Source organism: Pseudophryne corroboree, chromosome 11 (assembly GCF_028390025.1).
Source record: "Pseudophryne corroboree isolate aPseCor3 chromosome 11, aPseCor3.hap2, whole genome shotgun sequence".
NCBI classification, from domain to species: Eukaryota; Metazoa; Chordata; class Amphibia; order Anura; family Myobatrachidae; genus Pseudophryne; species Pseudophryne corroboree.
In genome coordinates, this window is record NC_086454.1 from 132,227,507 (window position 1) to 132,240,689 (window position 13,183).

A 13,183-nucleotide genomic window follows, 5' to 3' on the forward strand; every position below is an offset into this window, starting at 1 on the left:
AAATTCGGCCCTGTAAATTTTCTTCCAGAAAGAATTGGCTTCAGTTCCTGAAGTCCAGAAGTTTGTCAAGGGAGTATTGCATATACAAACCCCTTTTTTGTGCCTCCAGTGGCACTGTGGGATCTCAACGTAGTTCTGGGATTCCTCAAATCACATTGGTTTAAAACCAGTCAAATATGTGGATTTGAAGCATCTCACATAAAAAGTGACCATGCTCTTGGCCCTGGCCTGGACCAGGCGAGTGTCAAATTGGTGGTTTTTTCTCAAAAAAGCCCATATCTGTTTGTCCATTCGGACAGGGCAGAGCTGCGGACTCGTCCCCAGTTCTCTCCCTAAGGTGGTGTCAGTGTTTCACCTGAACCAGCTTATTGTGGTGCCTTGCACCTACTAGGGACTTGGAGGACTCCAAGTTGCTAGGAGTTGTCAGGGCCCTGAAAATATGTTCCAGGACAGCTGGAGTCAGAAAATCTGACTCGCTGTTTATACTGTATGCACCCAACAAGTTGGGTGCGCCTGCTTCTAAGCAGGCGATTGCTCGTTGGATTTGTAACACAATTCAACTTGCACATTCTGAGGCAGGCCTGCCACAGTCTAAATCGGTTAAGGCCCATTCCACAAGGAAGGTGGGCTCATCTTGGGCGGCTGCCCGAGAGGTCTCGGCATTACAACTCTGCCGAGCAGCTACGTGGTCAGGGGAGAACACGTTTGTAAAATTCTACAAATTTGATATCCTGGCAAAAGAGGACCTGGAGTTCTCTCATTCGGTGCTGCAGAGTCATCCGCACTCTCCCGCCCGTTTGGGAGCTTTGGTATAATCCCCATGGTCCTTTCAGGAACCCCAGCATCCACTAGGACGATAGAGAAAATAAGAATTTACTTACCGATAATTCTATTTCTCGGAGTCCGTAGTGGATGCTGGGCGCCCATCCCAAGTGCGGATTATCTGCAATACTTGTACATAGTTACAAAAATCGGGTTATTATTGTTGTGAGCCATCTTTTCGGAGGCTCCGCTGTTATCATACTGTTAACTGGGTTTAGATCACAAGTTGTACGGTGTGATTGGTGTGGCTGGTATGAGTCTTACCCGGGATTCAAAATTCCTCCCTTATTGTGTACGCTCGTCCGGGCACAGTACCTAACTGGCTTGGAGGAGGGTCATAGGGGGAGGAGCCAGTGCACACCACCTGATCCTAAAGCTTTACTTTTTGTGCCCTGTCTCCTGCGGAGCCGCTATTCCCCATGGTCCTTTCAGGAACCCCAGCATCCACTACGGACTCCGAGAAATAGAATTATCGGTAAGTAAATTCTTATTTTTTTTTAAGTTTTACAGGTTTAATATTTGTTTTTTTGTTTTGTGGCTGAGGCTCCATCTTTTTTTCAGAAGGGGCTGTACACCACAACTCTGAGCTTACCCACTCAAAGGGATAACTTTAAAATGTTCACATGGTACAGTATTCCCATAGTATGAAAGAAAAAACTTAATTTTTGTACATCCATTAAATCCTTTTTTTTTTATAATCCATTGGCTGATACAACACATCCACCCTGATTACGCACTTACTGTTTTGTTTTCAACAATTTTGAGATGATAGTGTACCTCTAACTCTTTAGTTTGTATAGGTTTCTGTCCTGTTCGGCTTAGTTACAAAAAAATAAATCCTTGCAGGGTGAGTTTAAAGGTTTGGATTGAGCAAAAGGAAAAGTCCTGGAGGAGCCTGTATCCTGCATGAAATGTCCTGTATGTAGCATTGTATGTCAAATTTTAGGGGACTCGACTCTTCATCCAGTGGTTAGAACATATACAATAGAAATAACAATTCCAGCATGTACTGAACTCTGTAACCAAACACATGTTTATTACTTGTGTTTGAACTCCTTTTTCTGTTTATTTTTATCCCAGAAAAAGATGTACATGCAGCATCAGTGAACCCAGGTGTTGTTGGTGGATGGGCTGGTTGGGCTGTCACAGGAGTTTCCTCCTTGACATCTAAATTCATCCGAACCAGTGCATCAGGGGGACAGGAAGCTGCACCTGCTACAGAGCCTACAGTACCCACAACTAAAGCTCCCACAGAGCTTAGCAAACCGGGTGAGTTTTATCCTACTGCTCCAACACTTGAATACACAGCTCTGTCTTTTACTTAGTCTACTTCACAGTGACTGCGACCTCCTCTTAAGCAGTTACTGAGCATGACTCCCGTCTTCCCTTAAAGTGCATAGGTGACCCAGTCAGCCATTCATGAGATTGCAATTTTCAGTTACTAATTTCAAGTGCTTCAGGACTGTCTGTATAAAAGGGGTCTCAATAATGTCACTAGTATCTACTTCATGCAATCCTGCATTAAACCATTTCAACCAATCTGTCATTAGCTGTGCAGTGCAAAGTTATGAAAGTGGATGATTGCTGGGAGTTATTACATATTTGCTTGCACATTAAAGAACTCACAGTGGTTTCTACAGAGTTGGTATGTTACAACACCATAGATATTAAAACAGTCTACAAGATGGTTGCCTCCACTACTGCAGGTGATCCGCAATCTAACAGTGACGTGTGTATCACCCAGTTACCGAGGAAGAGCTGCAGAGGTATTTAAATGTGATGCACAGATATATGTAGTCTGTTACTCAATAGGACATTTCCTGTCTTCTTAAGATGCTGTTCCTGCATCAGTTCCCAGTTCTACCTCATCTGTATTATCCCATCATGAAGCTGAAGAAGAGGAGGAGGCTGATGATAATCCCTTAGATCGGTGGGATGATGAAGACTGGGGAAGTCTTGAGGTAAAAAGTGCTATTTCTAAAACATCTTGTAGTGATTGTACAGCAATCCAAGTTAAAATTTAGATTTTCAGCTTTTGTACGAGTTGCCCAAATTTTAAATCCACTCACAACTTTATATTTAGGATGCAGACCAGAGCAAAGGACATACAGAGACTGACGACTGGGACACAGCATGGAGCCAGAGCAGTAGTAAAAAGACACAAGAGAAGGTAGTAAGTGTGTCTTATGGAGGCCCTATTAATGCATGATGTGTTTCTGCCTTCCACACATAACAGTAAATATTACTATTTTTTTATGGCCAAAAGGACTGCTTGATTCACGAGACTTAAATCTGGTCTTTTGGACTTAGAATGGTGAGATGTGAGTCCTTTTAGGTAGATTTTCCTGCTTGTATGGTTTCTTTTTTTTTAATCCTATGCATACACTGGATACGTTGTATAGAGTGCAATGTAAGAGTTTGGGCATTTTAGAATTTACCTCCATAAGATCGAGCAATGTCCCTCGTCCTTCTTTTCTGTACTTTTCTTTTCTAAGTGCCTGCACAGACCCGTACGTTGTGTAAGTACTGGTGGCACTGGCTGTTTTAGACTTTATTGTTTTTATGGAATATACAGGGTACGCGTTGGCATAAAAACCTGCTCTCTGTCAATAATAGAAATTTGGTATCTTTATTTATACTTTTTTTTAGCATTTATTTAAAATTAGAAGTCTCATCTTCCACACAGATGCATCAGTGAGGGATGCCTGGAGTGGTCAGTGAAGGTATCTCTTTCTGCCACCTGTCTGCTCCTTACATGGTATCACCTCTACAGGGGACCTGGTCACTATTACCACAGGTAATGACCGGAACTTCTGTGGCACCAGAACCAATGGACAGTAGAAGGTAAGTGCTTTCCTATCGAGACAGCACAAGAGACTCAAAGGAGATACTATCCCATTCCTTGGTACTTCCATTGGATCTACTTGTACCTTCTTGTAGTGAGGCTGTGGGAGCACAAGAAGGTTGAGAGAGGGAGTTTGGGTAGCACCAGACTACACAAGAAAGCCATAGTACATAGACATTCCAAGTATGGCAGTGTTGAATGTGGTATTTGCCTCCAAGACCCAGGTCTGTTTATCTAGACCTCTCTTTCACTTCAGTTTACCTTGGCAGATGTAACAGCGTGGCCTTGATATTTATTGGTAATGATTTTTATACGGAGTGGTGCAGACATTGCTTTGGGCTAGAAAACCTGTTTCGGCCACTCATTTCCAAAAGAATGGCAGACCTACACCTCCTGGCAGCCATGTTTTGTAACGTGCCCAATGCTGTGCAAGTTCAGGAGGGGTCAGGTTGGTAGCTAATCAGAGGGAGGAACCGGTTTAGGCTTCTCCTGCCACTGTTGTTCCTGTTCAAGTGCAGGCTGTAGGTTGCCAGGGGATGTCAGATTCTCCGCTGCCGCCTCCTCCAGTGCCTGAACTGGTCTGGGTCCAGTCTATGAAGCAGCGGACTTCTGAGTTTGCAAAGGTCTATTCCTATTTGGAGCAGTTCTTTGAGGAGCCGCGACTCAAGTAGTTGCAAAAGCGTCTTCATTCCTCCCAGATTCCTTTGGACGATTCTGTGTCTGAGGAGGGGGAGCATCCTGGATAGTAAATTCAACGGAAGTGTGAGGAATTAATTTCATCTTCTGGTCAAGGATGTAGGAGGACCTCATTAATGTAGACCATTAAGCCCTGGACTGTTTGGATCTCTGCCGGTGCTGACGGCCCAGCAAAAAAAAAAAAGGTCTTATGCAAACCTCTTTTTGGTTCAAAAGTGGGAAGGGGCATTGCATCCCATCCTCAACCTTAGGGCCCTCAGCGCCCAGTAGTGGATGGATCGTTACTGGATAGAGTCCCTTGTTGGTGATGGAGGTCAAGACATAAAGAACACGTATCTTCATGTCCCAATCTGGGAGGGGCGTTACTCCTCAGAGTTGAGGTATGGTTAACACACTATCAGTTCAGGGTGCTTCCCTTAGTTTTGGCCATGGCTCCATGACTTTTTGCAAATCGGCAGTGATGGTGTCCCTGTTGCAGAAGGAGGGTATAGCAATAATATCTTACTTGGATGATGTCATTGTCAAGGCAGCCTTTGCTCCCTTGATGTGGGGGCATCTTGACTTCTCTGTTTCTGTTTTACAGGAACATGGCTTGATCCTGAATTTCAAGAAGTCCCATCTATGCATGATGATCTTGGGGTTGATCTTCGTCATCGACCTTCGGTGGGTTTGCTTCCAGCGGTTGGGTACGGGATACCGCCAGTCAGGATGCCGGTGTTGAGAATGCCAACACTGGCATTCTGACTGCTTGAAATCCCGACAGGGGTGCTGGAGGAAGGTAACACTAATCTTAACCCTCCCTTCAAGGTATGGTCTTTGCCATGGATCGACTGTCGATCCTGCTGTGCATGAAATTAATGGGGAAGGGCTTGGTCAGAGTCCACTAACCATCTGGCCTTGCAGTTGCTCACACTCTCACTGAGCAGTCATCAGTTCCTACAGTGGTAGCTGGTCAGGGAGAATCTGTGCAAGTGCCGGTCCTTGGTCACTCCATCTTTGGTCACTGTGACCACATATGCATTCCTTTGCGTTTTGGGGAGCAGTGACCTTACACTTCCATCTTTAGGTTCTTTGGTTCCTGCAGGAGTCCACCCTTCCCATAAATGTTCTGGAGCTGAGGGCCATTTTTCTTGACCTGGCCAGTATACAGTCTGTCCTGGTGAACAGGCCGGTTAGGTTCCAATCAGACAATGCCACAACTGTGGCATGTGTTGACCCCCAGGGGGTATTCCAAGTGTCAGGATGATAGTTGACGCCGCCCAGATCCTGACTTGAGCAGAGATGTTCACTCCAGCGATTTTGCTCTGTGTTCGTCTAGGGTGGACAATTGGAAAGTGGGCTTTCTCAACAGGGCGAGTGATCTCTTCAGCTGGGGATCTTTGAACAGCTCGTTTGGAAGTAGGGTCTGTCAGAGGTAGACCTCCTGGGGTCTTGGCACAACTGCAAGGTTTACAGGTTTTGTGCTCGATCCAGGGACCCTACAGCCTTCATGGTGGACACCATGAGTTTTCTGTGAATGTTCTGTTCTCTTTCCTCTATTGCCAATTTCTCCTGCAGGGTCCACAGATTATCCACAGGATAACATTGGGATATGAAGTAGCGTCACCGGATTGGCACCAACAATCAAAAGCTTTCGGCCTCCCAGAATGCAACAGGCCAGTCCCCTATATCCCTGCCTCCTTGCTCAGGCAATTAATTTTGTTTGTTGGTGCGGCAGGAGCTGGACCACAATCTTTGGGCTGCTGATTTTGGCAGCCATAAGCTTGTTATTTAATTTATTTTTATAATTTTAAGTTTTTTCAGCGAGTTTTCTAAAAAGCGTCTTACACTTACAAGAGTCGCTCCAACAACTCTCCGACGGGTTGCGACAACGCTTACCCACGTGTACAGTGCTGTTTTGGCTGGCGTCTCTGAAGGATGTACTAGCAAGTCCAGCTGACGTTACCAGGCTGAGCACGGGGAGAAGGTAAGGCGTCAGTTCCGCTTAATGGGGGAGACGCAAGACATAGACGCACTGTTTTCGGGAAGGAGACTACCGAACAGTCGCTGACACGACTGCCACCTTTGGTGCACCAGCGCTAGGCATCAGGGATCATAGGCTCCAGGAAATAGTGTGAGGTTGCGATCCCTGAGGTAGATGTCAGCAGTGGGGAGTAAGACACTCCCCTGGTCGCCCCTCCCCCTTGTTCATGACTAGTTTCCTCCGAGTTTCCCGCCATGAACTGATTTCCCGCTTCTGTCTGAGACGCTGTGTAGCTAAAGGACCCAGTCGCAGCGTAGGCAGCTGTGTGACTGTTACATCGTGTTCACTTGGGCGTCTGTGTACACTATTGGTGTCTCGATCCACTCAGCGTTCACTAATGTATTGATCGATCCTGTAAGCGGGGTGAAGTCTCCCTGTATCCCATTCTCCTAAACCAGCTGATACAGCACTAAGGGGGTAATTCAGAGTTGATCGCAGCAGCAAATTTGTTAGCAGTTGGGCAAAACCATGTGCACTGCAGGCGGGGCAGATACAACGCGCAGAGAGAGTTAGATTTGGGTGGGTTATTTTGTTTCTGTGCAGGGAAAATACTGACTGCTTTATTTTTACACTGCAATTTAGATTTCAGTTTGAACACACCCCACCCAAATCTAACTCTCTCTTCACATGTTATATCTGCCACCCCTGCGGTGCACATGGTTTTGCCCAACTGCTAACAAATTTGCTGCTGCGATCAACTCTGAATTACCCCCATGGTTTTGCCCAACTGCTAACAAATTTGCTGCTGCAATCAACACTGAATTAGTCCCTGAGTCTCTACCTATTATTAAGAACGAGTAGTTGGATAAGTGCCTGATGCACATGAGTCTGTAAACTATTGCTGCTGTTTCTTTCGCTGTGCGACTGAATACGTTTAAACTCCTATATAAGGTAATGCAGTAATATGTTTCTCCTACATACTTGAAATGTATCTGTAGTTGAATATGTGCTCGTATTGCTTATTATACTACTGTATAACATGTGGCTGATTGCTAGTGTGATTGCTGACTTTACTATTTCTGTCAGTTTCTGTGTATAACCGATCCTCAATGCTGGTGCAAAGCAGGGAGGGATCGAATTATACTGTATGTCACTTTAACAAGCTTTAAAGTGATTTCAGTCACAAATTGTATAGTTAACACTGTACAGGTGTGTGATTTGTTGATCACGTCTAAGAGAGCACCAACACTGATTTCATGTTTGTCTTGCAAAGCTGGGTTAACCTCTCAGGATCTGGTTCAAAATAGATTATGTGCAAATTGTTTTAGCTTTCATCAAAGCTTCTTGAATAATCCAAGGCAGGCACAGGTTCAAGTTGAACCCCCATGGGCTTCTTTTACACAGACATTATCCAATATAGCTGAGCGGATAATGCCAACTCCTATACCAGGGATCGGTTATCCTGTTAACCCTTACATGCAACATTCCCCTTGGGGTTTATCACATCCAGTCCCGAACCTGCAGCCTTTCAACAAAAACAGGCTGAAAGGCCCGTGGAAAGTAAATCACACAGACATGAAACTACATCTTCACAGTGTACACGTTTCAGATGGCGACTCTTCAGAGGATGAGGTTTCCTTGCATTACGGATCTGCATACAGAGATGAAGATGAAGGTTCCAGCTCAGTGGATGTACCTGAGCTAATTATTAGTGCTATGAAAGCCATTCTATCCTTAGAGGAGACAGCAGAGCCTCTGTTACAATACAAGGCACATGTGTTTAAACATCCCAAAACAATCAGGGCTGAATTTTCGGGGTCAGAACAGCTGACAGAGATTATGCAAGAGGCTTAGGTAACACCCAGTAAGAAGTTTAGAATTGCAAAGAAATGGAATTCCCATTATCCTCTTCCAGCTGAAGACTGTTTAAAAAGGGAGGTGGCTACCAAAGTAGATACGCATGCCATTCGATTGGTGCGAAAATCTACATTGCCTCTGCCTTCAACATCATTAAATGATGTTACAGATAGGAAAGTAGATGGTTTTTTAAAAAACATTTTCTCCTTGTCTGGGGCAATTGAAAGACCAGCCATGGCTTCAGCCTGGATGGCAAAAGCAGTAGCAACCTAGGCTGATGCATTGGTGGATGATCTTTCATTGGCATCTAGAGAGCAAAAATCCCATATTGCACATATTAAACAGGCGGCTATTTTTATGGAAGAAGCAGCCTTGGATATGGGTACTATTGCCTACCAAGCATCAGCCTCAGCAGTAGCAGCATGCAGAGCTGTTTGGTTACTTACATGGAAGGCTCAGAGTCAAAGAAAGTTCTGGAGTCTTTACCTTTTACTGAAGATATTCTTTTTGGGAAAGAATTAAACAGTATTTATGAGTCAGAAGCACACTCCAAGAAAGTGAAGTTTCCTTCCACACACAAACACAAATCTAGGTTTCCAGCTTTTCAGCCCTTCCGGACCCAGGGAAAAGCAAACGGAAAGGGTTATGGCAAACAGTCTCAATCTGACAAGTCTGGTAAGACTAAAAAGCATTGGGATACTAGAGGGCCTGCTTCCAAGCCAGAAGATAAGCCATCAGCTTGATGGTGCAGGCCTTAACCTGGGGGATCTCAGGGTGGGAGGCCGACTTCTTAATTTTGCACACATCTGGCAGCAGTCCACCACCGATGCCTGGGTGCAAGAAGTGGTATCTCACGGTTATGAGTTTGCCTTCAAGAAGCGCCCTCGCACAAAGGTTCTTTAGTACCAGCCCGTCTTCAGTGGAAATGAATGCCAGGGCCTTGCAAGAGACAGTTCAGAAGTTTCTTCAATCAGGAGTGATAATTTCAGTTACTCCTGCGCAAAGAGGACAAGGTTTTTATTCCAACTAGTTTCTAGTCCAGAAGCCAAATTATTCGTTTCGGCCTATACTCAATCTCAAAGTGCTAAACAAGTACATTTGGGTGCCTTGTTTTCATATCGAGACTTTACGTTCCATTATTTTGGCCATGGAGCCGAAGGATTTTATGGTATCCCTTGATATCCAGAATGCTTACCTGCATGTTCCTATAGCACAGTCCCATCAGTGCTATCTCAGGTTTGCTATCCTCCAGCAACACTTTGTTTCAGGCCCTACCATTTGGACTGACCACAGCTCCAAGAGTGTTCTCCAAAATTATGGTGGTAATGGCGGCTTATCTCCTTCGGCAGGGGATAAGGATTTTTCCATACCTCGACGATTTATTAATCCTGGCTCAATCTCAGGAATTGCTTCAGTGTCATCTGCAACAGACAATAGCTTGTTTACAGAGACACGGTTGGCTCATAAATTGGGCAAAGTCGTCCCTTGTTCCATCACAATGGATGACACACTTGGGGGCTGTATTGGATTCGGGTCTTTAGAGAGTAATTTTACCTCTGAACAAAATATCCACAATACAGTCAAGGATTCAGGAGCTGCTACACAGTCAAAGGGTATCCATTCACGCAGCGATGCGTGTGATGGGATCTATGGTGTCGACGTTCAACATGGTGAAGTATGCTCAATTCCATTCGAGGCCTCTACAACGTCTGATCCTTTCCAAATGGAATGGGTTACATCAGACAACAAAAACTCAGACTATAGTCTTTCCTCTGGAAGTAAAGAGGTCATTAGCTTGGTGGCTACAGACATCCCATCTGGACAAAGGGAGACCCTTTTGGATCTCGGATTGGGAGGCTCTGACAACAGATGCCAGTCTTCAGGGCTGGGGAGCAGTGTCAGAAAGAAGTTGCTTCCAAGGGCAGTGGACCAAGGAAGAAATTTGCATGCCAATAAATATATTGGAACTTCGGGCCATATATATGGCACTCATTTAGGCAAAGGACATTCTTCATGGGAAACCAGTTAAAATTTGCTCGGGCAATGCAACAGCAGTAGCGTACCTCAATCATCAGGGAGGAACTCGCAGCCAAAAAGCAATGAAGGAGGTAAGTCACAAGTTAAAGTGGGCAGAACTTCATCATCCAGGCGTGTCCGCAGTGTTCATTCCGGGAGTCCTAAACTGGGAAGCGGATTTTCTCAGTCGTCAAGCCACTCATGCAAACTAATGGGTTTTACACCCCGAGGTCTTGAAAACTGGTACTGCTGGTACCTGAAACACCGCACAGGATCTCAAACGACACTCAGCAGGGTGACTGAGGTGTAATAACATCCGGGAGTCAGGAGGACGTTGCTATTCGTGCTAGTGGTTGTTCAGCCTCAGCAGTGCCAGCCGCTGATTGGCTGGCTCCGCCGTCAGCCATCAAAAAAGTGAGGGGGCTGTATTTGGTGGTGGCTGATTGGCTGCAGCTGCTGTCATTCAGGCCAGCTGGGAGGTAGGAACGGCTATTGGCCCGGCTGTCCTGCAGAGCTATCAGCTGTCTGTTAAGGGGCTATGGGGCTGGGCCGGGAGATGCACGCTGCGCCGCCCCTGCTGCTCTTGCTAAGCAGTCCCCCGGCTGGACCTCCCCTCCATTGCCGCCCACACACACTCAAAGGCACACAGCTTAGCCTTGGCCGATCAGTGCATGTAAAGTGCGGCTGCGATGATGTCACTGTCTGAGAACGGGCCACGGCTGCTTATGAGGGAGGGATCCACCCAATCCGACTGTGGCGGGTGGCATGTGGCCCGGGCCCTCCACTCTCTAGAGCAGCCGGGCCCGGGACAGTTGTGCCCCCCAGCACTCCCTTGATGGTGGCCCTGGTGACAGGAAATTTGACCCTAGGTCTTTTAGAGTTTCCAGAGTCCTAGCATTCCCTCAGGCAGGAATGGACAAATGTTTAATGGTGGCTTCCTTGAGAGTTCAGGTGTCAGCATTGATTGTATGGTTTCAAAAGAAAATTGCTAGCCCGCAGGAGGTTCACAGTTTTTTCCAAGAAATGCTTCACATCCAACCTCCTTTTGTTCCTCCTACTGCTCCTTGGATCTAAGTTTAGTCCTAAAGGTGCTTCAAGTTGCCCCATTTGAACCACTGAAGCAAGTGGATCTTAAATGGTTGACAGCTAAAGTTCTCTTTCAACAGGCTATTGCTTCAGCTAGAAGAGTTTCAGACTTAGGGGCATTGTTATGTCGCCCCCTTTTCTGATATTTCATCCAGATAGAGCTGTTCCCAGAACCAAATTTGGTTATCTTCCTAAGGTGTCTAAATTCCACCTTAACAAAGACAGTTTACCGGCTTTTCAAGGACAAGACTTTTCTGCAGGAGATGCACCATTGGACGTACTCTATGCTTTTAAGGATCTACGTCGATCGTACCAGTGCCATCAGAAAGACAGACACTCTCTTCGTTCTCTACGGAGTTTACAAGAGAGGATTGGCTGCTGACAAGCAGACACTGGCGAGGTGGCTCCGGATAACTATTTCAGAAGCATATTCTCAAGCTGATCTCCCTATTCTGTCTAATGTCTCTGCTCACTCTACTCGTAAGGTAGGTCCGTCATGGGCACCACAACGTGGTGCTTCACCTGAACAGATATGTAAGGCAGCCACATGGTCTTCCTTTAACACATTCATTAGACATTATGCCTTTGATACCTTTGCCTCTCAGGACTCTGAATTCGGGCGAAGGATTCTCCTGTCCAATCAGCGTTGGACAGGCTTCTGATGAAACCGTTGTTGGGGCTAACGGAGAAACGCGTTAAGGACCCGCCACGCTGCCTTCACCAGCTTCTAGATGCCAACTAACCCATCCACACAGCCGGAGCTTCTGCATCAGCGGCACTCGCCACAGCCGTTCAGCCGAGAGCTGCGCCCGCCCTCCCTCCCTCCCTCCCTCCCTCCCCATCAATCGAGCTGACACTGCCGATCCCACATCTAATCACGGACCCTGCACACTGACTGCCGGTCTCGCTGAGACTATATGGAACCAGTGGTGAGCTACAAACCATCAGGCGGTTGGGGAGGTGGTAGCACAGTGCATGCTCTACGGCTCTAGCTGAGCTAAACCGCACTCGCACAAGCATCTTTATTCTAGTTCTCTTTGGAACTTTTGCGCCATGTGATCTTGAGCTGTGAGCATTATAGTGGAATACCACTTGAATTATAATCCTTCTGTGGACTTCATAAGGGTATACCATTTGGCTAATATGTGTTGCAGCGGTTTTAATATCAGCAGTGTTATACATTGTTTTTAGAATCCATGCACTTTATTTTTAAATTGTTGTTATATAAGAAATTGTCTGAGACAAATGTATACTTTTTATGTAAGCGCTTCCTTGTGATACTTTATATCATATTTCCTTTCCTGGATGTGGTTGATGCTTGTGGTCTGTGTTTGGAAAGAACTTCCTTGGTTAGGTGCACAGATTTGCCTCTGGTATGAATAAACACGAGTGGCCAGTGGGGAACAGACTATTGTGCTGTGGATCCGCTCAGCCATTCTCCTGGTTTACTATGGCTTGGGGCAGACTGCTAACAGGGCTGGTGTCGGCACATTTGTTGTAGAGAGGTGAGTGCTTCCTGGATTGCGCAGCATGGGGTCTCAGCGGGACAGTTATGTCAGAGTCCACCTGGTTCTATGTTCACATGCTTGCCAAGTTTTATTGTTTTCAGGTTTTTTTTTGCATCTAAAATGTTACGTCGATGCTGATTGGTTGCCATGGGTAACTTCTCCACTGGCTCACTTCTCTACTTTTATCACTGCTTAGTACATGTCCCCCTAAGTCCCTGATATGTAAATGTGCAAATAGTAGATCTAACTGTACAAACGTGGGAGGTTTCTTTTCAAATTGTAGCAGGGAGGGAGCTATTTCAAGAGGCAACTGTTTGAGTACGTCTGATCACACCTGGCTATATTTGGGTTCACAGCCCCTCACTAAAACGCAAAGTAAGTAAAAGATAA

At 45.9% G+C, this 13,183-nt stretch overlaps 1 protein-coding gene across 2 annotated transcripts in view; it reads left to right on the forward strand.

The window, feature by feature from the left end:
- Positions 1-13,183, forward strand: part of SCYL1 (SCY1 like pseudokinase 1) — a 179,565-nt gene that overhangs the window by 103,229 nt on the left and 63,153 nt on the right. The window contains exons 13-15 of one of the 2 annotated variants that reach the window (XM_063944813.1): positions 1,903-2,091; positions 2,656-2,783; positions 2,906-2,995. In XM_063944813.1, coding sequence (XP_063800883.1) covers positions 1,903-2,091; positions 2,656-2,783; positions 2,906-2,995 — 407 coding nt within the window. The remainder of the gene's footprint in view (positions 1-1,902; positions 2,092-2,655; positions 2,784-2,905; positions 2,996-13,183) is intronic. The other variant, XM_063944814.1, reaches the window with a different exon arrangement.